The 27,531-nt window shown below is 31.9% G+C and overlaps 5 protein-coding genes across 5 annotated transcripts; 2 read left to right on the forward strand and 3 right to left on the reverse strand.

The window, feature by feature from the left end:
• Positions 1 to 5: 5 nt before the first annotated feature.
• On the reverse strand, positions 6 to 11,935 carry LOC143221236 (uncharacterized; the record flags this gene model as incomplete). Its single annotated transcript, XM_076446718.1, is given in 9 exon segments — positions 6 to 263; positions 595 to 660; positions 3,486 to 3,575; positions 8,583 to 8,974; positions 10,607 to 10,724; positions 10,727 to 10,825; positions 11,289 to 11,455; positions 11,744 to 11,785; positions 11,818 to 11,935. Coding segments are annotated over 9 exon segments (1,350 nt in total), but the record flags the coding sequence as incomplete, so codon positions are not given.
• A 1,359-nt stretch (positions 11,936 to 13,294) lies between these two features.
• Positions 13,295 to 15,431, forward strand: LOC143221238 (ribosomal RNA-processing protein 8-like). The gene is given in 5 exon segments (XM_076446720.1): positions 13,295 to 13,306; positions 14,377 to 14,802; positions 14,909 to 14,988; positions 14,990 to 15,136; positions 15,218 to 15,431. Coding segments are annotated over 5 exon segments (879 nt in total).
• Positions 15,432 to 15,831: 400 nt separating this feature from the next.
• LOC143221239 (helicase POLQ-like) lies at positions 15,832 to 19,955 on the reverse strand. The gene is given in 17 exon segments (XM_076446721.1): positions 15,832 to 15,930; positions 16,021 to 16,155; positions 16,226 to 16,339; positions 16,402 to 16,575; positions 16,657 to 16,752; positions 16,829 to 16,986; positions 17,112 to 17,450; positions 17,453 to 17,530; positions 17,616 to 17,720; positions 17,723 to 17,753; positions 17,812 to 18,046; positions 18,124 to 18,269; positions 18,346 to 18,645; positions 18,726 to 18,902; positions 18,993 to 19,171; positions 19,257 to 19,516; positions 19,597 to 19,955. Coding segments are annotated over 17 exon segments (2,985 nt in total).
• Positions 19,956 to 20,576: 621 nt separating this feature from the next.
• On the forward strand, positions 20,577 to 21,192 carry LOC143221237 (succinate dehydrogenase assembly factor 2, mitochondrial). The gene is made up of 3 exons (XM_076446719.1): positions 20,577 to 20,609; positions 20,695 to 20,846; positions 20,922 to 21,192. The coding sequence occupies exons 1-3, from the start codon at positions 20,577 to 20,579 to the stop codon at positions 21,190 to 21,192; spliced, it is 456 nt and encodes a 151-aa protein (XP_076302834.1).
• A 496-nt stretch (positions 21,193 to 21,688) lies between these two features.
• On the reverse strand, positions 21,689 to 27,091 carry Blm (Bloom syndrome helicase). The gene is made up of 15 exons (XM_076446722.1): positions 26,997 to 27,091; positions 26,690 to 26,810; positions 25,993 to 26,610; positions 25,083 to 25,920; positions 24,914 to 25,015; positions 24,691 to 24,845; positions 24,320 to 24,541; positions 23,881 to 24,242; positions 23,531 to 23,789; positions 23,067 to 23,450; positions 22,852 to 23,002; positions 22,578 to 22,765; positions 22,156 to 22,480; positions 21,889 to 22,057; positions 21,689 to 21,815 (listed from the first exon to the last, which is right to left on the reverse strand). The coding sequence occupies exons 1-15, from the start codon at positions 27,089 to 27,091 to the stop codon at positions 21,689 to 21,691; spliced, it is 4,116 nt and encodes a 1,371-aa protein (XP_076302837.1).
• Positions 27,092 to 27,531: the final 440 nt, after the last annotated feature.

A 27,531-nucleotide genomic window follows, 5' to 3' on the forward strand; every position in this document is an offset into this window, starting at 1 on the left:
CGATCTATCATCTCTTTCTCGGAAAGATGACGTTGTCTCAAGGACTCCAAATATAAATCATCAACAGTGTCGGACGAGTTCAACGACGAATTCACATTCGATCTACGCTCGGATTTCTTAGACTTTCTTGCTAACGGCAACTTGCAAATATTGGAATTTTCGTTGGAATTTTCTTTGGAATATCTGCCGTTACTTACGTCGCCGTTTCTTTTAGTAACATCTTGATCTTTGAATTTCAACGTGGAAATCGTGTCATCTGGTGCCTGAAATAATTAAAATTAATATCAGAAACAGAAACACGTAAGAGGCAGTTACTCGAGTAAGCTTTAGGAAAATAAAATAAATAGAGGATAACAATTTATGTGAAATATAGAAATGGAATTCGTGCGATTTTTGTTTTCCTTTTGAACGTTCGCGACGGTTCTGCGCTGAGATGCAACGGTCACTATCGACCTAGCAGATCAAAGCAATAAAAATGCTAAGATAGTTGAAAGCGTCTCAGGAAGAATCCCCCTTTTGGACAATCGCACAAAGAGATATCAGAAAAAGAATCATTGTTGAGCGTTCGCAAGAGAGTAAGGACTCTTGATTTACCTTTGCATCGGCCTCCTGATCCTTCAAAGGAGGCAGGAAGCATTTTTCAGCGATAGCATCCTTCGACTGTGGACATAAAGGAGAAGCCAGTAGTTAAAACGAGTTCAAAAGTTTCTTAACGCTGAATCAAAATAAAATGGAACATTCAACAACTTCCAAATATACGTTGCGTTAGAAACAAAAAAAAAAAATGAAATATTTACCCATAAAATATCAATTTCTAAATATCGGAATACGAAATAGTTTAATTAATAATTTAGAAGATACGCTTTTGTCAACGATCTCATAGAACAATACTAATCTTCCCCTACAAAATGAAGTCCGATTTAAAATTAATTCTACAGCATGTGCTATCACTCTATCACCCATCATAGCCAACCTAAAAAATTTGTACAATTTTTTTTTAGAAATAGTAACGTGCGACAACGTTAATTCCCAAAACTCGACTGTTTCCCCCCAAAAAAACTCCGCAACGGAACTCGAGCCGAAATTATTTTGAGATAGTTTCCCAGCGAAGCTCGGCGTCGTTGGGACAGGTGTCGCTATGGTTTTCCAAAAAATTTCAGCAACGGAACTCGAGCCGGAATTACTTTGAGATAGTTCCCGAACGAAGTTCGGCGTCGTTAGATAGGTGTCGCGAAAGATCGCGCGGCCATTGCCGAATTCCTCGGCGAATTATTCCGTTGCAACAACGCGAACGGCGAACAAAAGAAAGTTCCGGACAAACATGCATAAAGAGCGCGACTGGTTAAAATTCAGCCCGCGATTATCGATAGAGCCAGACAGAGAGAGGGCGAAGGGCGAGAATGGGGGTTGGAATTCGGAGACGGGTAGGGACAGATGAGGATACAAGCAGGGGCCACTCCCGCAAGGACGAAAGTAAGCAAAATCTAATTCCGGTGGTGGTAGGCGAGTCACGGGACCTGGACCCCTTTCCAGAGAGATGTAACGTAGGTTTATCCACGTGTAGAGAATTTCTCTGCCTTCTCTCGTCCACGTATCCTCAATTCCTGGCCTGTCCTTGTGGTAGTTGCGGCCTGCAGTCCTCGCTTTGTGCATATAATTGGATTTAGCTTCGGATACCGGTCTCTACTTTGCCCGCCAGCATCCACACGCCTATCCTTCGTCCTTTTCCCGCCCTTTCTGCACCCCCCCCCCATTCCACTGCGCGACGCCATGGCGTCTTACCGTTACGCCTAATCGTACCTAACGGGGAATGATTAATTTTCCATACCGTATCATCGATGAACGGACGCACGATAAGGAGCGTGTAACCAACGAAGTGAAACACGTTCGTGGCAACCTTGTATAACCCGTTTGGTCTCCTAAACACGAGCGGATTAACGTAAGGGAAACCTGATCTACCTTCGCGATGAGAGAGAACGATGGTGATATACTCCGACGATAAATGCCTTTTGTTACATGGTACACCTCCGCTGTAATTACGACGGCGAAATCAGGTTAATCTCGTATCACTGAAAGAGCAATGAGAAGCGATAAATTAAACAGCTGCGATTCAACGTGTCACAATTACGTAGTATTCTAGCAGCGGCGCGTTCTTCCACTCGGCGGAAATAAATCTAAAAGCCCAATGACGGGACTTGCACGACGTTAACGATCCTGTAACGAACGTAGGAACAAAACGCGTAACCGAGGGAAGATGAAACGAGCGACGAATGGGCGGGGAAAAAACGAGGAAGCGCCCGCCATTGTTAACGCGAAAGTGATACGTACGTAATTAATTTCGCTTATAAATCTTCCGGAGGACCATTACGAGGCTTGACTTTCGCGCGCTCAACGAGTAAAACGAATCAGTTTTCGTCGCGATGCCTCTTTGCGCCCTCTAATTGGCAATTAAGTATCGAGCGTAACGCGACCAAACGCTGGACGATGTTAATTCGTCATCCTGCCACGCCTCGGATATCCTTTTCCCGCGTTATTATAGTTTCCAGTATAGATGGCTGGTTTTCCATTCGTGGCCGCGAAGCACACGCACGATCGATTCAGCGTTTAACGAGTTAAACACTGATCTCCGAAATGGAAACAATTTCCCGTGAATCTAAAGAGACCGGTGTAACCTCGATTCGTAAAGTTATCACGGACTATATGATTGCTAATAAAAAAAAATGTATTTTTCCTACGTATTTCACGATTTCGTGTATTACGAACGAACGTGAGAATTATACCAGAGTAAAATTAACGAAACATTTACGGTTGTACAAGAACGTCCGCGAGTGTTAAAGAGCGGCATGGTTAATGGACGTGATGTTCGTCGCAAATTAGTCTCGAGCGAAGGACAAAACGTCGTTAAAACGAAAGTAGAAATGCTTACTGCAATTTTTTTTTTCTTGTTTCTCTCTCCTCTTGTAGGATTTTTATTTCTTACCGTGACGAAGGCACCTTGTTATCTCCGCTGTTAATTTCAGCCAACGATACAAACGTAAAGATTAAAAGGAGGTTATGTTTTTTGTAAGAACTCGCTAACTAGAAGTGCAATTATCCCGAGTAACGCGAGCTTGCACCCTTGTAACATCGAATTATATATCCTATACAGACGGAAAACAAACCTAACCTCGAGCTAAACGAAATTTCCATAGGACCTAACTTAAATGCGCAAATTAAACCGCGAGGCTTCGTGAAATATGGATAAAATACGTCTTAATAAATCCTTTCGTTTACAGACTATAAATTTCCCTGTCACGATATATTTCCTTGATCACTCACCGGGAAACACGCGAAACGAAAGTTCGCCGGGACTGGCGCGCCGACATTGCTTATTAAAAACTTCGCATTGTTATTCGCGTAAAATTCCCTCTTTCACCTTGACTCGAGCGAACCCGTCGGTTTCTCGAGCGACGTTTGTACATCACGATTGTGCGCATGACACGTACCTTGAGCCTGTGTGCCTGCATTATTATCCGCTGGCGATTACGCTCGCTAACTGAGTTCCCGTATGACCTTCGCCGCACCAGCCACTCTCTCTGCAACAACAAACAATCCCTGAAGCTGCCATCGCTTCGATGAAACTTTCAAACTAAACAGACCGGGGGGTTTCAGCCGGGCGCCGGGGGCTTTATTTACTTTTTACAAAAGCCCGCGACGGCCACGCCATCCCACGGTTAAGTTTCCAGTAACGCGAGCACGTACACGTATAACCTCTACACCCGGAGTCGCGTCTGACAACGCCGCGCTTCTAACGTATATACCTATATACACACCTTATTTCTCTCTTCTACCCAGCCTCGCTTTCTCTCGTTTCAATGTACACACACACACACAGCCGCAACCATCGAGCATCCGGCGCGGGTTTGCCCGTTAAAAGTGCAGTAAGATCGATCGATCGAGCTACGCCGAAAATCGTCGAGTGCCGACTCTCCCCCGGCCGAATCCAGCGAGTAAAGTAGATTATGCAAATGCCCGTCGAAAGAGGAGGACGACGCAAAGGGAACGGATAGGGAAGTCTGGCGAGGGGCAGGTGGCAACCGGGCCAGATAGAAAGAAAGAACAAAAGAACGGAGTGGAAGAAAAGAGGAAATTGTATCTGGCAGGAGGGTCAGGCTCGATGCATCGCGCGAGGCTATCCTTGAAAGTTAAATGAGCCAACAAACGACGTCGAATGACCGGGCCTGTCCATTCTATCCCCTCTTATCCACGGCTGTCATTTCGACCTTCTCTACTCTGTCGCGCTTCGCGCTGTTCTCTTCTACTTCTCTCTCTCTCTCTCTCTCTGTCACTCCATCCCTCTCTCTCCTCTTCACTTGGTCTCCCCACTTTTTCCCCCTTCCTCTTCTTTACATGTCGCGTAGTTCTCTCGCGGAACCACAACGTTAATGCACGTCGGTGCAGTTAATATCATGGCAAGTTAAACCGCCGGCAATATTAATACAACCTCTCGGGAGTCTGTGTAATTATGGGCATTATGGTGTACCTCTGCTGTCCCCTTGTTCCAGCCCGCTGACCTCCTCCGGCGTTTCATTTAAACTGTCCTCGACGGCGCGTCCAGCAGGAACAAATTTATTCCCTGTATATCGGTGTACTTATCTACACCGGTACCGAGTTACGCGGTAATCCTGGATAATAGCGGAAGAATGTACGACAAATGTGCGGCTGTAAGAAAGAGACTCGGATAAAGTCCGTATTTTTCTCCCCGGGAGCAACTCCGCGGCCAGCAACTTCTTTTTGTACCGCCGATGTTACGTGTACTTTCTTCGCGTATAACCTTACATATCGTTCGCGTACCCCGCTTTAACCTAACCCCTCCGGTATGCTCGAGACGTATAATGTAATTACGGACCACTGTCGCTGCGCGACTTTGCGTATATACGTTTAAACCTCGTTCGCGATATTTAAAAGTACGATTAAGGCAGGAAATAAAGTAACGTCTCGAGGTATGTTTGACATGCCGAAGATCAATGAACCCGAACCGTTTGACGCGTTCAGCGACGATCAATCTTCTTAGTCAATAGACGTTAAATTCTCCGGCAGTTATCTTTCAAAGTATTATTCATCAACGTGTTCGCTGGAAATTCCAGTAAGTTTGATTCGCTTCGTAACTAAGGACTAAAATCATCCCCGACCTACTAAATATCCCAATATATACCTCCGAAAATTGTAGAACAGTTTAAACACGGTATAACGCTCCGCTTGTATTACAATTTTGTCCATTCCGATATAGCTTTTAAACTACCTTGCAGACTATTCTGCAATGCGTGGGAACTGTCGACGGGATATTATTCATTGTTACGAGCAATGCAATCTTCGAAACGCTTGTTCATAACCAAACAATGCACTAATGGCATTTTGCGCGCCAGTGCAGAAAACGCAATATGATAAATTAAATTTAACGCGATTTCTATAACACCGTAGAAATATTTTAACAAGAGAACCACCTATGCACGTATAATGAAATACCGTGTACAGATGGCATTAATTAGAGTGATACGATGAAAACGGTGTTACGCTTTGGTATTGTTAATTTTTCTAAAAGCAGCAACGCGTTTCTAATAACGTTTCGACACTCGTGCTTTTCTCCATTCGGATAATCTAGCTTCAATGGAATCTAGCGTAAAATCCCTAGAAAAATTCATTAGACTAAGAGAGATCATCCGAACGGATAGAAGTCGATGGAGAGATATCACCGAACCGCGGTGTAAAATTTTAATTTCCAATCCGCTAAAATCGTTGTCGCGATAACGACTCCGTGATCGAGCAAATGGAATTCCTCCTCCTTAAAAGCGGACAAGAATGCGGATACGTGTCTACGGGAGAATGCGTGTGAGACCGTGAGCAACCATAGACTCCTCCGCCTGCCTCTATCTCCTCTACCCCCGAGTTCCAACTCGCGGTACCGGGAACTCTGAAAAATTTACAGCCTGGCTCCGCTAGCTCCGGAGTATTTAGCTCAAAGGCTTCCGGAATTCACTGTGTCTCTGAGTACGACGGCGACAACTATTTCCTCGTCGCGCGACTGTCGAAGCTGCACTGGCACGCCGACCAGAATGCTGTCTCGGAGGAACAGCATTACTCACGATTTTTCTCAAGTATCCGCCGCTACTGTGGCGCCACCTGGATGCTACGTATACTTCGTCCTTACCGAGGTATCTCTCGAACATTCATAAGATAAAAGTTCATTCCGTTGCTAATATGCTCGTGGGTGATATGACTTGGGATTTATGTAGTGAAAGTTTCTTCTTAAAGGTGCTTAGGGGTCTTAACACTAGGTTTACCGACGTTTTTGAATACCTATCTCTATGGAGACCCGTCAGATTTACGGGTAAAGAAAACTACGTATTTTCGTCAAAAATAAGACCATGAGTTTAATTTAAGAACAATTACGATATTAACAAACTTAATATAAATTGATTATATCTATTAACACGTTGACTACCAGACGCATTTTCGATGGTTTGACCAAGGCGCCAACTTTTCATTATGCGATGCATATTATGCTTAAATATTATTTGTAACAGATACAATGAGTTATAAAATCATGTTTGAAGCAGTTTTCGTGGCAGGGGTCACCAGTGACCCCGTGGCGCTGGAATGCAATTAAATTATAAGTATTGTCATTCGTTTAAATTATATATATTTCCATCAATCTGGGCGCGCCGGTCACCGGTGGCCCCACGGCGCTGTAGCCTAGTCTAATGCCGGTCACCGGTGACCCCCACGGCAGCCAACGTGTTAATATTGTATAATTGCAGCAACTCACCCGGAAGAATTGACGAGTCACGTAAATCTAGTGTTAAGCGCGGGACAGGGCTGTCTCGACGCGTGGCTAGTTTCCCCCACCCCTCAAATCTAGGGAACCCTAGACGCCAGCTACAAAGGTTTGGTGATTAATTGTTGTTTCGCGACATTTTTAATATGATTATGACACTGACTGACGGAAGAATCAATTTTATATTATAAACTTATGACTCTTCGCATCTATTGGACGAAGAATTTATCGACATACCTCTAAGGGTAAGTATTTTTTTGTTTTATAAATTTATAACGACTCTAACGACAAAACAAACTGTTTTCTGTTCAGGTGTCGCGGGTTTGCCTATTTTCCTAGGGAAATATGCATTTATTTTACAGCTTCGTGAATTCGAAGAGGAAATTCTTGCGATTCCTGGCGCATCGAACGACGCGCGTATTCGATAGGACCCATACGAAGAAAATAGAAGACGGCAAATGATAAGGTAGCTGCGAGGAAACGGCCGCATGTTTATTAGATTGAAGTTACGAAGACAGGCGACAAGCTAACTCGCTTTAGGTCTGCCGTGAAATTGTAAACTGTGATGGGTCGACGGAAGAGAAGTTTCTTCTACTTCGCTTTCTCGGCCCCGGCAGGTTAACTTCCGGTGGGACAGGCAAACGAGATTGCGAGATGTCTCTGTTCGAACTTCTGCTAACTCGACTTTAGCCCGAATAGCCGCGCTCATCCGCGAATCATCAAAAATGCGATTCATGTTTTATGAATATGAAAGTACACGTAGTCGCGGGAAACGTGCCCTGGGATGGTACCATGCAAGGTCGTCAAAGATACGATTTAAGGGACAAAATCGTACGGTATGGAACCTACAATATTTCTAGCAATGGAGTTTCTGTCGCGAACGTTGCTCTGAGATGTCGCGGAATGGGAGAAAATTCGCTAACTTAACTTCAACTTTGGACAAATAATTTTCGTTTCTATCGTGTACTTAATTAGCCTGAAAATTTCTCCACTCACTGCACCGTTCATTCTGAAATTTAATTCGCTATGAATTATTTTATGAAAGAATATTAAATTTCAGTCGAAGTAAGCCTTTACTTTTGCGAAATGTTACGAATCTTTTTTCATTCTTTCTAACACCGACAAGACGAAAAAATAATAGTTAAAATTGGAGGTAATATTCGTGATAAGTGAAAAAGGAAAATTGATTCATTCTATGATGGAAATTTATTATCTATTGGATATTTTTGATAAATGTAGCAGTGACTTACCGATACATATCGAACAATATATCAAAGTTTATTTAGTAGCTTTTCTAATCATTAAGGTTGTCTTTTATCCACACAAAAACGTAATTTAGATATTCCTATTTACTTTCACCATATCACTTTAATTATTATCATCCGTGCTATATTCAAGTACACATTACAGATAGGTAACTCTAACATTAAATATCATAATCGATCGATAAAGCAGTTAAAGAGAATAAATATTTATTACAATGTTTTAACTCTATTTCTGGCTATTAATCCAATCGCTATAAAAGCTAGATAAGAACCACATATTCCCGATAATAAATCAAACGTATATCTAAAAACTCATCAAACCGAAGAAATAAGAAAAAATCGTAATTCGAACGCTCTTGATTCCAATCTCGATACCTACAACCGATACGTTCCCGATACTGAGCTCCTCTATCTTCCGATCTCGATCTCGCGACGAATAAATCCCAGCCCAATTAAGTACGGTCAAAGGATGTACCAGAAGGGAACAAACGAAACACACCTACCTTCGCTTGCATCTCAACTTTATCGGGCCCAAGAGATCGATCGAGCTTCGGTATCGACAAAGTCTTGTACTCCTCGATGGTATACGGCCTGTATCCGAGGCTCTCCTTCGATTTATCGTCAGACGCGTTGCGCTCAGCCGTGTTCGCGTTGATGTAGATGGTGTTCGTGTCCTCCACAGCTGACCGACGCGCAGTTTTAGTGGATTGGTAGACGGCGGTTAAAGGATGAGTGAATCCCTCGATTATGCGACGATAAAAACTCAGCTCGCTTCGATCGTCCCTAGGGGTACCCAACGAATGTGTATCGTCGTCACTGAGCTCCTCTCGTTCACTGTCTCCGCAAACCGACAAGGTAGAACCCTCTGGGGATCGAACGTTGTATTGCGGTCCACCTGCGAACAACGAGCAACTGAAAATGCATCGTCCGGACACTCTTCTACGTGTCACTATGAGATTAAATTGATGGTCACTGTTTTGGCCACGACTCGAACACAAACAATTTTTCTACCCCTAATTTATATCCCTAATCGGACGTATTTTAATAATCACGAATGGTTAAGTTACTTATAAGTAACTGAATAATGCTTAATGATATAATCGAGTAATTAAATTATCTTGGAATAACTTTGGAGTTTTGCTTCAAATTTGCACCTGCAAAGAATAGATAAAAAATTTACTTCTCTGCGGTTCTTTTATTTCTAAGGAAACAAACGCCATAACCAATTTGAACTATTGCCTTCGAGTATATATGTACACGAAACTGAGCTACCGTGTATGTGTGAACGAAGTCCCCATTATCTTAATTGAACTACAGAAAATATAGTGTAACAGTAAAACGATAAATTGGTTAAAATCCGTAGTCGTTATTCGAACACGGTGAAATAGTATATTTAGATGTTCCACTTTGCAAGAAATAGCACGTCCTTGGTCAAAATTGTGTTAATTTTTGAAGAACGTTGATTACGATAGCGTACTCGTGACAGTCCGCGACCGAACGAAAATCGTTTCGCTAAGAAGAGGAGAAAATCGAAGGAAAACGTTCGATTGAAAGTATCTAATATTCTATCACGTATCCTAGACATAAAGTTAATACGTAACTTCGACTAAAGTGCGAGTGGTGAAGTTACAGGCTTAGTGACGACGAATTTCGAGAAAAGTGACATAAAATTACAACGAGAATCGTCCATAAACCATTGCCTTCTGTGAGGAAAGAAGGTAAAATAATAGAACGATCTCTTAAAATATCTCTACGCATTTTATTTTGTTACACGCCCTTGTAAAGAGTAAGAAATATTAAATAGATGAAACATAATATAATAAAATAGTTAAATAACATAGTAAAGAATATTCTTCGTACCGATTTTTATTTATTAAATTTTAATACTCCAATTGACACCAAATTAATCATCCAAGCATCGATTTATTCATCTCTGAATGGCGTCATAATGCCCATATTTGTTCATTATTTTCATAAAAACTTTAAGTTAATAACATGCACGTATAAATATAATTTAACTGGTTGTATCAGAAGCTTTCTATTAATATCTTGGAAACTATTAAATTCCCAACAGTGAAATTTTTAATTTCGGAACTTTATACCATACCTAACCTCTCGCGTCATTTCTAAATCGTCTTGTCGAGCTACGTATATAACCTTTCCAAAATAATATAACCGTATAATCCCTTTTCCCGAGGAAAAAGTCGAACTCGCGGACGTGTCAAGCTTCGAATTACAGAAAGATTCAACGCGTCCAAATAACAATAAAGCTCGGACCGTGTGCCATGTGCAAACAGACAAGAAGGAACGCCCCGAGACGGTCAGCGTACGTTCTAATCCTCTGCACAGATATACACTATATCACCGGCGTCGAAAAGACATCTAATCACGTCCAAAGTAAACGTTCTGCGAGGAAAATTGCATCGTTCCGGTGGCGTTTCAAGCGTCTCCGCGTAAACGCGTCCTTCCCGACCCCTCGCGTTGGTCACGAACGAAGAAGAGAAACATCATCTCGTTTCGGACTAACTGAATCTCCGACGATAAAGCTCCAAATAGGAGCGCGGCTTCCTTGCTTGCTGAACCTTCGGGGCGAGCACGTTGCCAAGCTTTTTGTCCGGTTTCATAGGCATCAGGCTGTCCTTGGGCAGCAACTTGATTTCGTCGGTGATGCCTTCGGGAAACGTTTGGAACACCTTGTTGCGACTATCTTGTTGCTACTGTCCTCTCGTTTTGAACAATCCATGTTCTGGAAAATAGGAAAACAATTAATTTAAAACATATGTATTCTGTTTAAATTTATCAACTAGCCAATAATTTGATAATTTGACACTCACTGGAGATACTAGGTTATGTAATATACAAGCTTATTAGTCTTAAAGTATAAAGCTTTAGTATTTGACTGGATGAAGATTTGAAATCATATTTCAAATTGAGTACTTTGAGCTTAATATTTTGTAATGTATTTTATGATTATTGACAAATTTTATATTTCATTAATTCTGAGAAGACGCTATTAAGAAACAAGACCGGAAGAGATATTTTAATAGTTGAAACGCATTTAAATAAAGATACCAAAATGGTTCAAAATTGAAGTAAATCTTTAGTATCGTTTGCTATCTAAAAGAATAGTCAAAATGTCCTTTTTTTTTTCTTTTTAATACCATGTAGCTTCGAATCCAAACCGTTTCTCATTACACTGGTGATCTTACATTTCTCTTCAGGCGATCCACGACGTCTCGTTTGCCGTTCCCTGAAGACGCCGGGCGTCGTCGCTTGGACGCGTCTACGAGTCCTCTGTTCGCAATTATCGCATTCCTGCTGCCGGCTGTCCCCGTGTCTTTGTCGGTATTCGGCATGGTTTCATTAGATCCGGTATCTGAAACGTTTCCGAAAAAAGAGAAACGGGACAAAAGTCAGTCCCCTCGGGTAGATCGATGGTTGGTCGTCTCGTCTTTTCGTGACTGTTTCTTCGCTTTCTTTGAAGTTATCAGATATATAAAGGTATTATTAACTATGAGCTTAAAGAATATGTAATTTATTTACAATATCGAAGCTTATTATTAAGATTTAATATCGTGTAATAATATCTCGATTAAATAACGCTTAATGATCATGCTTCGAACGTTAAAAGTTGTAATTTATTTAATAGTAGACGAATGTAAACGTATTTCACTCTTGCCTCGTTTCTGAGTTAATGGAGCAGTAGATTTGAAAATGAGTGCCGGATCTGGGGATAAATCGGGAGAGGTTTTGATTTTTCTAGGTTATGTCTGCTGGTGTTTTCGTGAAAAAATTTCTTATCCTTTAATGAGATTTCATTAATATTTTCCAGAGAATCAGTAGAATACACTGACATATTGGAAATAGTTTTGAAAAATACACGGAAAGCTATGTGAGAAGATATTGCAGTTAATTATATTACATCGCAATAGATGTGAAACAATCAAATGTAATTGCTTATTCCGTTGTGTTCCTTAATTCATTCAGTATTGTCACTTTATCCAATGCCTTATATTAAAACAACTATATGATAAATTTAATTAAATAAAGACAATTCCACAGAAATATAAAAATATTTACAATGTGAAATAAAAAGGAAAAATATAAATATTTCTTGTAAATGCACGTATATATAATATATTATAAATATAAAAATATATTTAATATTCCAAAGAACACCTTGTATAAATCAAAAAATGACATAGTTTAATGAAATTTAAATAGTAATAATAATTTAATACAGCCTTAATATCAAAGAGTACATATATAAATAATTTAATTTGTTAGATTCACCTATTACGTGAATAATTGTTTAATAGTAATAAGTTTTATGAATAAAATTAAAGATATCTAAGATATATTTTTATTTTTTCGAATTTTGGACACTAACGTGTTTTTTAAGTGGTAGTTACTATGTTACGCATTTCTAATTTAATTTAGATTTTCTTAAAATCTGTTTAATTGGGAAAAAATCACATTTTTCGATATATTCGTAAAAAGAAATTAACTGTCATTCTATAATATTATATTGCTAAATGATTCTTGTATGTCAAAAAACTTCTATATCTATGACTATAAATACTTTTATTAATCTTATTATTCTTATTATCATGAGATAAATTAATATTAATTTTAATTCTAATATTTGTAAAGCATAACTAATTATGAATAATTAAAAAATAAATGTCATATTTAAAAAAAATTCAAAGATATTGTTCTGAATAACAACAATATTAAAATGTGAATAGTATTAAATACATAAAAAATGAGTTTACATTTAATATTTATTTTTTTCAAGCGGCGACACTTATCAGTTATAACAATAGATGCTATCTACTGTAAATCTAATTAAACATTTTTACGATGCAAAGCTGTACACGTATGTATGTTTAAGCTTACAATATTTGGTATTGTGTCAGAAACTTTACTAGATATATACAAGTAACCAAATTTTTTTCCTATAGGCATTTGGTTCAAAAGAAAATTGAAAAAATCGTGTTACATTTGTTAATCTCCTTCTGAACTATTTGTTTTTGTAATAATGACATATAGAGAGGAATAAAACTATGTAAGAAATTCCCTTTGTATATGGAACTATATAATACATTCATTTGTTTAAAAAGTTAATGATCACGATTGTAACATACTCCATATAGAGGTAAGGAATATAAATATTGTTTTATTAATATTTGTAATTAAGTAGAAACAAGCTAGAATGGCTAAAAAGGTAAAGAAAAATACCTTACCGTAAAAAAAAGCAAAAGAAATATCAACGAGAAAAAAAATGATCAAGTAAGTTATAATAGGTTATATTGTATATATAATAGTTATATACATACATACATCGTATACATAATATAAATCAAATGTCTTTCTAATTACATAAAATCGTAATGGATTTTATATACAATATATTGTGTATATAGAAGAATATATACATTGATTAATTACAAACAAAACTTTGTATAATCTTTGTATGTATAATTTTTATAAGAATATATTCTCTAAACATATGAATAATATATATATGAATGAATAGAAATAGATTATTCATAAAATTTTTAAGCTTATATATTGTGAAATGTATAAATAATTTAACTATTTATTATAAGATCAATAAGTAATTATATTGATAAATTCTATTATATAATAACAATCACTTCCTTAAGCATTAGATTTATTGAATTGAATATGATGTTATTTTATTCACACATGAAACCGTATATGTTCTATAATATTAACAACTAAGTACTCTATGCCCAAACTTTTTTCAACATTTATAAAACATTTTTTACAAATACTGCATAATAAAAATTGACTGTTTGATTGTTAGTTATATAAATATTTTCTACATTTATTACCTATAATTGTATTCATTATATCTCTTTTAGAAAAAAAAAAGTAATAACAGGTCATGAAAATAAACATAATCCTGCCCGTGTAAAAAATCCAAACATAAAATTCAAGAACAAACGTACAACAAATAAATTAGTTAAAAGAGTCAAACAAATACATAAGAATGAAGAAACTTTTACTGCTACTAACTTTCTGAATTCTGATATTACAAAAGTAATAAATATAAAAAGTAAAGGTAAACATAAAGTAACAGAACAAGTACAAAATAGGAAAAAAAAACAGCTTAATAATCAGAAACAAAAACAGGAAAAATCTGATAAAAAAAATAAAATTTCTAATCAGACTAAAAATAAAATTTCCAACCAAACTAAAAATAAAATTAATACCAAAAAGTCTGTAAAAGAAACAAAATCTAAACATACAAAACTTGAAATAAAACAGGAACAAAAGCTGAATGAGAAAACAAAAAAATTGAGTTCAGTATTAGAAAAAAAACTAAAACAAAAAAAGAATAAATTTTTTAATTCTTCTCAAAATAATAATAATAATCCTCAAGTAGCTATAAGTAATCACAATCTAGATATCAAACGTTTGGAGAAATTACTTGCTAACAAACAGAAAGAACAAAAAATGCAGAAAGTAAATGCAACACCACAATCTTTAAGAGAAAGAATGATGACTAAATTAAGAGCTTCTAGATTTAGATATTTAAATGAAACACTTTATAATAATGAAAGTTTTGAATCTAAGAATAATTTTAAAAGTGATCCTGATGCATTTAAAGTATATCATGAAGGATATAAACATCAAGTTGAACAATGGCCTTTAAATCCTCTTGATATTATAATATCTTCAATTAAAAAAGATGTTAGTATATGTATATAACAATATAGTGAAGTATATAAAAAATTAATAATTATAGATTGATTCTTAATTTTTTAATTGAATATTGTATCCATATTATAGGCCAAAGACACATATAATTGCTGATTTTGGATGTGGAGAAGGAAAACTTGCTACTGTAGTTCCTCAAAAAGTACATTCTTTGATTTTGTTCTTTGAACAAAAATGTAACTGTTTGCGATATGGCACATACCCCCTTATTAACAAGCGGAGTACATGTTGTTGTATTTTGTCTATCTCTAATGGGAACTAATCTTAAAGATTATATTGTAGAAGCAAACAGGGTTCTGAAGAAAGAGTGAGTAATTAATGTAAAAATTAGTTTAAGTATTAAGCTTTAATGCAAAGAAAATTTCTATAAAAAATAATACTGTTTCAGTGGTATTTTAAAAATAGCCGAGGTTGAGAGTCGATTTGAACAAGTAGAAGATTTTATAAAAGCAATGGCCAGTTATGGTTTTAAAAGTATCTGGAAAGATTTATCTCATAACTTATTTTATTTCTTAGATTTTAAAAAAGAAAAAGATATTAGTAGTAAAAGAAATAAGCTGCCTGAAATTATTTTAAAACCATGTTTATATAAAAAACGATAGATATTAAGCAGTAATTAAATATCATAACATATGTTCCATAAAAAATTGTTATTTTATTATGTTCAACATATTTTGAAAGTTGTTCCATTATGTTTTGATATCATATTCTCTTTAAATGAAATCAATCACATTTTGGACATTCAATGTATGTGCCAGCTTAAACAATATATTATTCTTAGAATACATTGATCTGTTTGGCACAATTTATAAAAATTTTAAGAATTTTTATAGAAAATATTGTATCTCTTGTATTCGTAATTAATAAAACTTTATGACATTGTAGAAAATATTGTATGTTAAATTCGCATAAATATGTTTATGTACAGTATTAATAATTTTATAAATTAGATATTTATACTATACAAATCCTTACTTTGTTCACGTAAATTACATTTAAAAACTAAATATTTGAAAGTGTTAGAAAAGTATCCATATGTATACCATCTAAAATGTTTTCTGTTTCATCTTTTAGATTTTCTATTTCTTTCACTATTAGTAACTGTAAAATATAATAAAAATAAAATTAATAATAGTAACTTAGTAATTCTATAATATAATACATAAACATATAACCAAAAAAATAATTTACTTTGGCAGCTTCAATAATTTGTGTTGCAACTTTATTAGTTAAATATGGAATTTTTTCTTGCAAACTCTTTGGTTTAGCTTTGGCTATATGCTGTATTGTCTTGAATCCTGCATTGTACAATTGACGTGCTCTTCCCTACAGAAGACACTATAGTTTAAATCAAATAAATATTTATTTTATTCTCAAGACTAAAATCTTTTCTTACAATTTTAACTAATGGTAAATCCAGCAATGCTTCTAGTTCCACGGGACAACAATAGGATAACCTTTTACTAAACATATTTAATAAATCTTGAAATGCCCAAAATTCATCCAATTCCTAGAATAATTGTAAATTAAAGATTTACGAAACCATATGTTGTACATAAGGAAGTTACTAACCTGACAGAATCGAATTACAGAAAACGCAAATGATGATACAGCAGTCAAAAGATTTTGTACAATACCTCTATTTATTTGATATTTTTCTGCTATATGATAGACTTTATGTTGTGTCCACAAATCATACAATATTAATGTTACATAAAATCTGTGAATTACTCTTAGCTCTACATTCTGCAACATTTAACATTAAATATAAGAATAGAATAAATACGATCAAATTGAAGGTCTATATAGGAATATATATATATATACCTTAGGAATTAATCCATCACGAATTTTACTTAAGTTTATTTCATTAATTCCTAAAAGTCTGGCTGTTTTCATTTGCATTTCTGATAAATTAGATACCTAAAAATTGTATAAATATTAAAAAATTATTATTAATAACAGTAAGTATTAACGCAAATTATAAATTAAAAGTTACCACATCATAAAAAATTGTTCCCACTAGTTTTATTTGAGATATCATATCATAAGGAGTAACAAGGTATAAAAGATGCAAATAATCAATGAGAACTAGATGTTCTTGAGCTTTTCTCAGATCCTTGTACAATATGTATGCACACTGCATGTCAATGCAACCTTTAATATAAAAAAAATCTGTATATATTATGAAATTAATAAAATACATTAATAAAATGTATATATAAAACAATTTTACATAAAAATATACTTTATTAATTCAATAATAATTATATTATCATTACCCTTCATCGCTGCACGTCCAAGACTACATAGTTCTAATTCAGTTTCATTAGTAAGTTTTATTATCTTTTTCTCTTTCGTTTCTATGGTTGTAATGCTAGATGATACATCTTGTGATGGAAAAACAACAGTAATATTTGATTTAGATATCTCCAAATTTTTATTTGTTTTCTTTACTTCTATGACACCAGCTTTTAAAAATTCAATTATTGTTTCATCTACAATATGATTAATATTCACATTTAAACGTTTTTGTTGAATATTAAGTAATGTTCTTTTTGATATTTTATGCAAATCAAGTCTAGTTGCTGCTATAGAAAATAATAAAGCACTTAAAATTAATTATTTATGCCCCTATCTTTGTTCATATGTAATGTGCTTAGGGAATCATCCATTTTGGAATTTAAGAGTTCTAATACCTGTATAGTAAATTTTAATATGTAATATTAATATGTGATTTTCCTATTTACATAATATATAATGGATACATAAATACTGCTATTACTTTTTTAATTCGTTTTTTTTACATATAAGTATACTCTCTCCTATATCTCCCATACCAGCACGACCAGCTCTTCCTGCCATTTGCTTGTATTTACTTAATGTTATAATTGATTGCCTATATATGGACTTCTTAATATCACCTATATATTTTTCATATTAAGAATCAGTAATAATTTAAAAAACGAAGAAAGCAAATACCCTTCTTGCTGGTAAATTGACTCCAGTTGCTAGTGTTGATGTACAACATATTACACAAAGAGTTCCTGCTCTAAAAGCATCTTCCAATAACCGTCTTTCCTCAGATGTAAGACCAGAGTGATGATAGGCTACACCAAATTTTATGGTTTTATGCAAGATAGGACAAAGACCTTCTTCATTTTTAAGTGCATTTAATAAATTTTCCTTTTCGTTCTTTTTATGATTTTCTAATGATCTATAAATTAACGTATATATAATTAATAAAACTTGTAATAATGTATAAATATTTAAACTATAAAAAAAGATTCTTACCTGAATAAAACTTTAGTTAATAATAAAGCAACATTTTCACAATTTTTACGACTGCAACAAAATATGAGACATGAATTCGTTGGAATTACATCCATTACCAAACCGCCAATTCGATCAGGATCTATGACTGCCGCGTCATTTGAATACTTTTTACAAAGGAAAAGTAAAATAATAATTGTTAAATATCTGATATTTATACAAAAAACTAAAACATTAACTTACACGATAATTGATTTTTTTTAAATCTGTTAGCAATTCTTCTGTTTTCATATCAAGTAACCAAATATTTTCATCACATTTCACATATTCTTTAATTTCAATAGGGCGAAAATTTCCAGTATACAATTTTGCATTTAGAAATGTTGCTATTTCTTCTAAGTTACCTATTGTTGCACTCATTCCAATAATATGAATGTCTTTACCATTAATATATAATACCTTTGTCAAAAGAACTTCCAATGTAGCTCCCCTTCCTCCACTTTCTCCAAGAAGATGTAATTCATCAATAACTATAATACCAATCTAAAATATTTTGAAATAATTAGTAGCAGTATATTTTATTACCTTTAAAACAAAATTTTATTGTCAAAAATTATACTTACTTCATTAAAACGGTTTTCTTCAATTAAACTATTTATTAAACCTAATGCTTTCTCTATAGTACACATATATATGCTATTTTTTTTGCGGCGTTTTTTGGGGGGATAATTTCCTTTTGATGCTGCATATTCTTCAATTAAAAAATTTAATTGAAGTGCAAATGGTGTCATTGCTTGAATCTGAAAGTAACAAACACATATTTCTTGTAAGAAGTTGTTATAAATATACAATAATTTATTCTACCACATTGTATGATATTGCTATCCTACTTTTTCTTGCACTATAGCAACAAATGGCAATATAAATATTGCATTTTTTTTATTACATATGACTTCTCGCAACATTAATATTTCTGCAACCAATGTTTTGCCACCACTTGTAGGAAGAGCATAAATTAAATTCTGCCTGTTCTTTATTGCATCTAAATTTAAACAATCATTCTGCCATTCTGGAAAAATTAAGCTATTAATATAAACATAACATAACAACAAATTAATAATGAATATTATTATTTTTCATAAATAAATACTTACGATATAATGTATTAATACCCCTAATCTGTGCAAAAAGTTCTTTAACTTTATTTGGCAAACCATAAAATGTATCATTGTTCATTGAATTTGTAGAATGAATTTTTATATCCTGCTTGTCTATTTTGTCATCTGAATAATATATTTTATTTGGTATAGTATTGCTATAATCATATGAGTTTCTTTTTAATGTTTTAACATCCTGCTGTTGATCTTTTGACAGATACGTTGAATTTATAATTTCTGTGTTTGAATCTATAATTGTAGACTTTTTAGTAACCTACTTTAAAAAAAAAACATGAATCTTAGATTACAAATAATATATAATTCTGTTAATAATCATAAACATAACGATAAATTTTTATTAATGACCTCAGTAGAACATTCCAAAATATTGTCCTTTGTATTATGAAAATCTGATTGTGTAAATACATTATTTAAAAATGTATTATCTTGCCAATGAGTATTTGCTTCATTAGGTATATTTTCAGAAGTTATTAAAGTATCTTGTTTCATAATTTTTGGTAGCACAACTTCTTCTTTATTATCAACAAATTGTGCTCCTTTATTATTATCAAATGTATCACAAGAACTCCAATCATGTGCAAAATTATTTAAACTCTTTTTATATGTACTAGAATTAGGTGTATCTGTTTTATTATTATCATTATTTTCAATACTGTTTAATATTGTATCATCCATTGAGAGAAGAGAATCAATTGCTTGTAATGGTTTAGGAAACATTTTACTCTAATTAATTACAGTTTATTAACAAATGTATATTTAATATAATAATTAAATTAGTGATCACAGACACTTTATCAAAAATTATATAAATCAATATTATCATAAAATATATAAATTAACTTTAAACAAAATAGTAGCAGGTCACTTATTACTGGAAAATATAATTAAGATTTTTATTAAATAAAAATATGTATATTTTTATATATTTATAGAATACTTTATATTTACCTGTATATACTTTATTTATAACTATCTAGAGAAATTTTATATAATATAATTAACTCTACATAACTACACTTACATTTGAATCAACAGAACTTTATTTTACGACATTGCCAGTTTTATCACAATAAATTTTAATTCGGCCTTTTATTTATAAACAAATATTAACTTCAAATAAATGGAGATAAATAACTAAATAAATAAATATTAACAATTATTAATAATATATCTATAAATAATACAAAAAATATATTTAATCTATCCGCTATTATTGTGACAACATATAGTTATTAAATCTGATCATAGAAAGCGCGATCAGTTTTATATCTCGAACATAAAAAATAAAAAGATAAAATGAATATTTGTGTAAAATCTCTCACATTAGTGGTAAGCATGAATAATAAATAAAAAATGCAATTATGTTGTTATCAAATCGTGCAGTTAATGTTTGTAATATAAAATATAATTTAAGGTTAAACCGGCATCACTGGTAAGATGTATTTCAACAACTTGCACAACATCTAAAAATGATTTTCAAGATGTAATTCATCCAGAAAGTAGAGAACCTGACATACCACTATATGTAAAACGTGGTGAAGAAAGTAAAGATGTTAAAAAAGCTCGGTAATACCAAAAGCAAATTATATATTATTGTTATTAATATATAATTTTATGTATTTCTATTTTTTTATATTTTAGATTACTTTATCAATCACGTAAACGTGGTATGTTAGAAAATGGTCTTCTTTTAAGTACATTTGCTAAAAAATATTTATATGATTTTGATGATAAACAATTACAATTGTATGATCGCCTAATCAATTTACCAACCAATGATTGGGATATATTTTATTGGGCTACAGGTGCAAAACCTACTCCACCTGAATTTGATAATGAAATTATGGATTTATTAAAAAAACATATAAAAAATGAAGACCGTGAAGCAAGAATAATGCAACCTGATTTATGAATATTATAATACTTAGTTATAATTTAAGCTTTAGAAAAGAAAAATAAAGTTATTCTAGCATAATAAAAAGTTATTTATTTTAATATTAAATAGATGTTCTAGTAATATGTATAAAAATATGTAGTATTTATTGTAAATATAATATGTAGAATTATAAATAAAGGATCGATAATGTATATTTATAAAAATAAATAGTTTTATTAACATTATATTATCATTTATATTATTTGTTCTAAAGTACTTTTTACAATATTATTAATTAGTATATATTATTTAATTTTTAATTTAATTAGTATTAAAAATAATATCTTTTATTACAAAATTCTGTACATGTGCATATTTTTGAGATTTTTTACAAAAACAATTTATAATACTGTTGCATTATTATGAAATAAAATGGCAAAAATGCCAATTTCTTTTAGTATGAATACATTATATCTTAAGTCAGAGAGAGCATTACACTTATAAATACAAATACACAATATAAAGAAATACATTAACCAATTTGCATATATCTATGTGGATTTGATGCATATTCTTTTTTTTGACTAAGATTTACAAGCCCTGGACCTTTGTTAAAACTTGGAGTTGTATTCTTTGTTGTTTTTCTTCCTCTTCGTGCACTAACAATAAAACAAGAATTGTAAAAATGTGACATGACATTACAGAAAATAAACGTATATATATATATCTAACCTTGATGTGGTTCGTTTAAATTTTTTATTTGTATTTCGATAACTTTTGCCTTTACGTTTCCTACCACCGACTCTGTTAAATTTATTAGGAGAAGTAGGAGTATTATGCCATGTATCATCATCATCATCATCATCGTTATTGCTCTCTGCTTTTTCTTCACTCAATAACACTATTAAGAATGACAATTATTTATTTGAGTAATTATTGTAATAATAAAAAAAAATATACTGTACGTTTTTAAACAATTTAAGTATAAAAATTTTTTACCATATTTTTCTGCAGCATATTTTTGTGTAATATCTAACAGTGCCTTTCCATATTTTTCAAAGTTCGCTTTAGTTACATGTGGGATTTGTAACATAGCTTCTTCACTATCTGGAAGTTTTTGACTCATTGCCCTAATTGCGATCATATTCATAACTGAAGATGCAGAAATATCGAGTGCTCCGGCAATTCCCTTTATTATTTCCATTAATTCTTTGTAACATCGTTCTTGTAATTCGAGAAGTACTTTATCAATCTTTTTCGTAACTGCAGATACCGTTGCTACAGCAGTAACACTACTGTTAGATGATCTCATAGGAATCATTACCTATTTTCAGTAATATTATTACATATTAATTATTTATTCTTATATTTTTCTATGAACTAAATTACAAAATAAATAATTTCTATATTTGTTACTATACCTTTACATTCTTTGTTGTCATAAGTTCACTAGCATTTGGTCCAATTTTTAGGTAAGCACAAGCAATTTCATTGTTTATATACATTTGCTCTTGTAAATAGTCTTTAAGTACCATTTGATGTAGCAAGCGTTCTATATCGCCTCTATTCCAAGATCTTCCATGACCATATAAAGGATGTTTATTAAGACCTATATAATTGTTCAATAGATATATTAAGAAAAAATAATATATACACGATATTAAAATATCAATTCCTGATTCTCTTAAAAAATACCTGAGTCTCTTATTTTTTTAAGATCACTTCCTTTAAATATATCTGTAAGAAATACTAATGTAAGATTACAACTTCGTGTTTGATTAATATCACGTACAGCTTTCATAATTTCCTTTGCAGCATCTGTTGCATCTAACATAGTAAAATCGTCCTGAAAAATTTTATATAAATTATAAGATATTTAACACAAATTTAATTATTTCAAATCCACTTACTTTACTTCTACAATTATCACATGATGTAGCTTTGTTATTAATGCACTGTTGTCGATCAAACACTTCTCCAAAATAATTAAGTTGTTGTGATCTACGGCAATCTGTCCTATTTTCACAAAATGATACCATTTTAAATAAGTTATCCATATGAGTTTTTATTATAGCTGGATTCGAATTATCTAGTTCAATCATTTTTCTAATCCTGTGCATATCAGTATAATTGTAAAATAAAATACAGTCTGCATTTTCTCCATCGCGACCAGCGCGTCCACTTTCTTGATAATAACCTTCAATCGATTTTGGAAGAGCTGCGTGTATTACAAATCGTACATTTGGTTTATCAATACCCATTCCAAATGCTATTGTTGCACAGACAACTTTGATCTAAAATTCATTTCGTTACATAATTAAGAGATTATATACTTGTAAAGAATTCTATAATTATTTAAATTTTAATTTTGTACTTCTTCTGAAATCCATCGACCTTGAGTTTCACTTCTATTATTATCTGAAAGGCCTGCATGATAGCTCAATGCCTTAATGCCATTTTTTTTCATTTGCATCGCATAATCGTCACAATCTTTGCGAGAGAGACAATAAACAATACCGCATTCACTCTTGTATTTTGTTTTTATCATAGCTATTACTTCATCTGAACAATTTTTACCCTTTTTTGCAATTATGCTATATCTTAAATTAGGTCTATTAAAACTTGACATAAACCTGAATATAATAAACAAAATTTACTTACAGAAATCTATTATAGTAGGTTAAAGTTATACCTATTTGATATATTAGAAATTAAATTATATACCATTTAGGTACAGTAAGACCTAACTGATGTAATATATCAGTTCTAACCCTTGGTGTAGCTGTTGCAGTTAGTGCAATAATTGGCACTTTGGGATAATTATCTCTGAGACATCTTAGTTTCTTATAATCAGGTCGAAAATCATGCCCCCATTGACTAACACAATGTGCTTCATCAATAACAAATCTTGCTAATAATTCCCTTTGATACAATGTACTCAAATGATTACATAATTTTTGGGATGCACAAATTTTTTCTGGTGTTACATATAATAATTTAAGAGCTGGATCTCGTTTTGAAAGTTCTCTGTATATTCCTTCTGCTTGACTGTCTGTTATTGTACCAGACATATGGGCGGCTGGAATCTGTGCAAAATTTGTTAATGAATTCTGAATAAATAATAATATGTAAACATATATAATATAGTATTTAAAATACCTACATCAAGAGAAGTGAGTTTTTGAACTTGATCAAGGATAAGACTTTTTAATGGTGAAATTACAACTGTCACTCCAGGTAACAAAAGTGCTGGGAGTTGATAGCATAATGATTTTCCACCTCCAGTTGGCATTAGAACAAAACAATCAAATCCTAAGAGTGCAGCATTAATTGCTTGTAACTGGTTTGGTCTAAATGAATATAATCCAAACTTTTGTCGAAATACCTTAAAAAATATCACATTTGATATATAATAAAATTTATAGTATATTATGTTAAATATTTCATATAAATATATGTATATTTTCATTTTTACTTATTCAATAGTAAAATAATTAAACATTTAAAATAATATCAAAAAGTAAAATATTTTACCTTTAACATTTCTCGTGAATGCGGATATGTTAATCCATCAAATTCACCACTGGTACCATCATTTTTATAACTTCCAGTAAAAACACCCATTTGAAAATCTGTTTTATCTTTTTTCTGTTCTTTTCCATTTTCGTGATTATTTGTATTTTGAGTTGCTATAAAAGACAAACTAAAATAATAAAGATATAACTAAGTAAAAAATATTTGTTTAAATAAAATTTACCTTGAAAACTTGATTTTATATTACAATCCTTACTTAATGCAGGAAACTGTTCAAGTTCTTGAGTTAAACAATCAACTATGTCTTGAGAACATGAAGTATTACCTATAACAAATAAATTAGCCATGTATGTAAGTAATTATGACTAATAAACATAAAATATGAAATTTACCATTTGTATATGTTGGATTTACTACATTCCAAATATCTTGATTATCTGCATACTTTACTTTGTCAGAAATTTGAAAACTTTCTTCTTTTTTTTGTTCAGAACATGCGCTTTCATTAATTTTTTCCGATTTATATGTATTGTCAATGCTAGTATTTATATCTAAATTGGAAACTGTAGGTTTAATATTAATAACTTTAGACTGTTCTTCTTTCTTCCATATTTCTCCTATTTTTTTAGAAACTTCAGAATTCAAAGTTGCTTTAATGGGTCTCTTCAATTGGAATGAACTCTTTTTTCCTTGAATTGGAGAATCATTTGCTTTAACTGGAATAGAAGAATTATATAATTCAATGTTATCTTGTTGTTGCTTTAGTTGTGATTCATTTTTTTTCTCCAACAACTGAGGGGATTCTATTACTATTGGTGAAGATGTGGTTTGATTTTTTATAGCACTGATATAATTTGATTCTGCATTAGAAAAGTTAGTATTAGATGTATTGGTACTATCATTATCTGAAATACTTATAATTAACTGTGAGTCTAAAGTTTCTGATGTTTTAGTTAATGATGCATTATTTGCAATTTCAGAAAATTTCTCAACATGTTTTTGCTTTTCATCACTTTTAATATGTGTTAATTTATTCTCAACCAAACGTATTTTTGCTTTAACGTGTTGATGTAAAATTTTTAAATCTTGAAATGTATGTGCATTAAACTGAGGAAATTTTTGTAGTACTGGTAGTGGTATTTGATCCAATGCACTAGACAATTTTTCAAGAATTTCTATTTGAAAATCTTTTAAATGTTTACATCTCTCTTCTAATTCATTCTTTGTGATCTAAAAATAAACCAACTGTTTTAATAATATATTAATAATAATATTATCAGTATTAATTATATTGGTATTTACTGGTACTGTAGACATTATTGATTTTCCTTTTGCAGATTGTATCCATGGATCTAAGTGTTTTCCTAAACCTAAAGGTTTTAAATTTAATTTGAAATCTGGTCCTACCCATTCTTTTACCAACGTTCTTTTAGGACTACGTTTAAAATGTGGACTATTACTATCTGAATCTGATATTATAACATTTTCATTTCTTCCAGTTTTCAAACATTTTTTTGGTGTTCTTGGACTTTCAGGCTTAACTAAATTTTTCTCTTGTGCTTCTATTTTATAAACATCATCATTTTTAATAGATGTTTGCAAGGATATATTATCAATTGATGGTTTATCCTCTTGTACAGATGAGAAACATTGATTTGGTATTGATTCTTCATTACTACTATTAAGAATTCTATTTCTCCTATTTAAGCTTAATATTGGTTTCGCTAATATCTCATCTTCACTGTCTGATGAATGACTAAATTTACTTTTTGAGTTTTGTACATGTCTAAATTTAGTAAATTTTTGTATATTTGTTTCATTTTTCATTGAATCTTTTTTTTTAGAATCTTCTTCATAATTTTCTTTTATACTTTTATGGTTTGATTTTACAGCATCACATATTGAATCATCAGAGCTATCCTAGAATTACAATAAAATAAAATACTTAAAATAATATCTTAAAATAAAATTATATATTTTGAGATAAAGTTATTCTTACAATAGATATAATTGAAGTTTTAATATTTATTTCTTCTTTTTCTGTCTCAAAGGATTTATGGTTCAAAGATGTATGTAAACTCTCATTTAATTTTCCATTTGTATTTGGTAACTTAGGTGTGCTATAAATTAATAATATATTTTATATTTAGTAAAGTATATTTTAAATATAATTAATTAAAATACAGTAGCTAATATATCCATTAAAATAAAATAAAGGTTATATCAGATATAATGTTTTATTTTAACTTAAGTTATAAGACATTAAATATTAGTAATAAATTAGTCTAGATAAGAATATTTCATACCTGGATTGCATAATACGTTTATTTTTCATACATTCAAGGAATCCTTTAAATGTAGGTTGTATTTCATTTCGGCTAAGTGGAACTTTTTTCGACATTTTCTTGAAATTTTATATAATTTTATAATAAGCATTAAAATGCTATAAAATCTCGAAAGTACATAAAGCACGACAAACAGAACGAAACACAAAACATTTATATATAATAATATTATTTACATATAAGTATACAATGCAATATTGACAAAAAATATAACACAAATAATACATGTATACATCTTTTGCAACTTTATGTTTTTTCAACACACAAAATTTAATTCACAATAATTAATCATTATTAATTCTATACGAAAACATTTACAATTTACAAATTTTAATTATTCGTTTAAACACTTGTTTAAATACATAAAGATTTAATTTATATAAAATTAGTAAAAACATCAATGTTATCCAAAACTTATACAATGTTCTCTATATACAATGTTTGGACATAAAATAACGTTTAATATTTATAATTTTCTCTTATAAAACCGTCGTTT

This window comes from Lasioglossum baleicum, unplaced genomic scaffold (genome assembly GCF_051020765.1).
Source record: "Lasioglossum baleicum unplaced genomic scaffold, iyLasBale1 scaffold2109, whole genome shotgun sequence".
Taxonomy (NCBI): domain Eukaryota; kingdom Metazoa; phylum Arthropoda; class Insecta; order Hymenoptera; family Halictidae; genus Lasioglossum; species Lasioglossum baleicum.

Excerpts from the sequence above, each read along its gene's own strand:
- LOC143221237 (XM_076446719.1), top strand. The coding sequence starts at position 20,577 with ATGAATATTTGTGTAAAATCTCTCACATTAGTG. Across the intron at positions 20,610-20,694 it reads TAAAATCTCTCACATTAGTG|GTTAAACCGGCATCACTGGT; the intron begins GTAAGCATGAAT and ends ATATAATTTAAG. Across the intron at positions 20,847-20,921 it reads AAAGATGTTAAAAAAGCTCG|ATTACTTTATCAATCACGTA; the intron begins GTAATACCAAAA and ends TTTATATTTTAG.
- Blm (XM_076446722.1), bottom strand. The coding sequence starts at position 27,091 with ATGTCGAAAAAAGTTCCACTTAGCCGAAATGAAATACAACCTACATTT. Across the intron at positions 26,811-26,996 it reads AAACGTATTATGCAATCCAG|CACACCTAAGTTACCAAATA; the intron begins GTATGAAATATT and ends ATTAATTTATAG. Across the intron at positions 22,766-22,851 it reads TAAAAAAATAAGAGACTCAG|GTCTTAATAAACATCCTTTA; the intron begins GTATTTTTTAAG and ends ACAATTATATAG.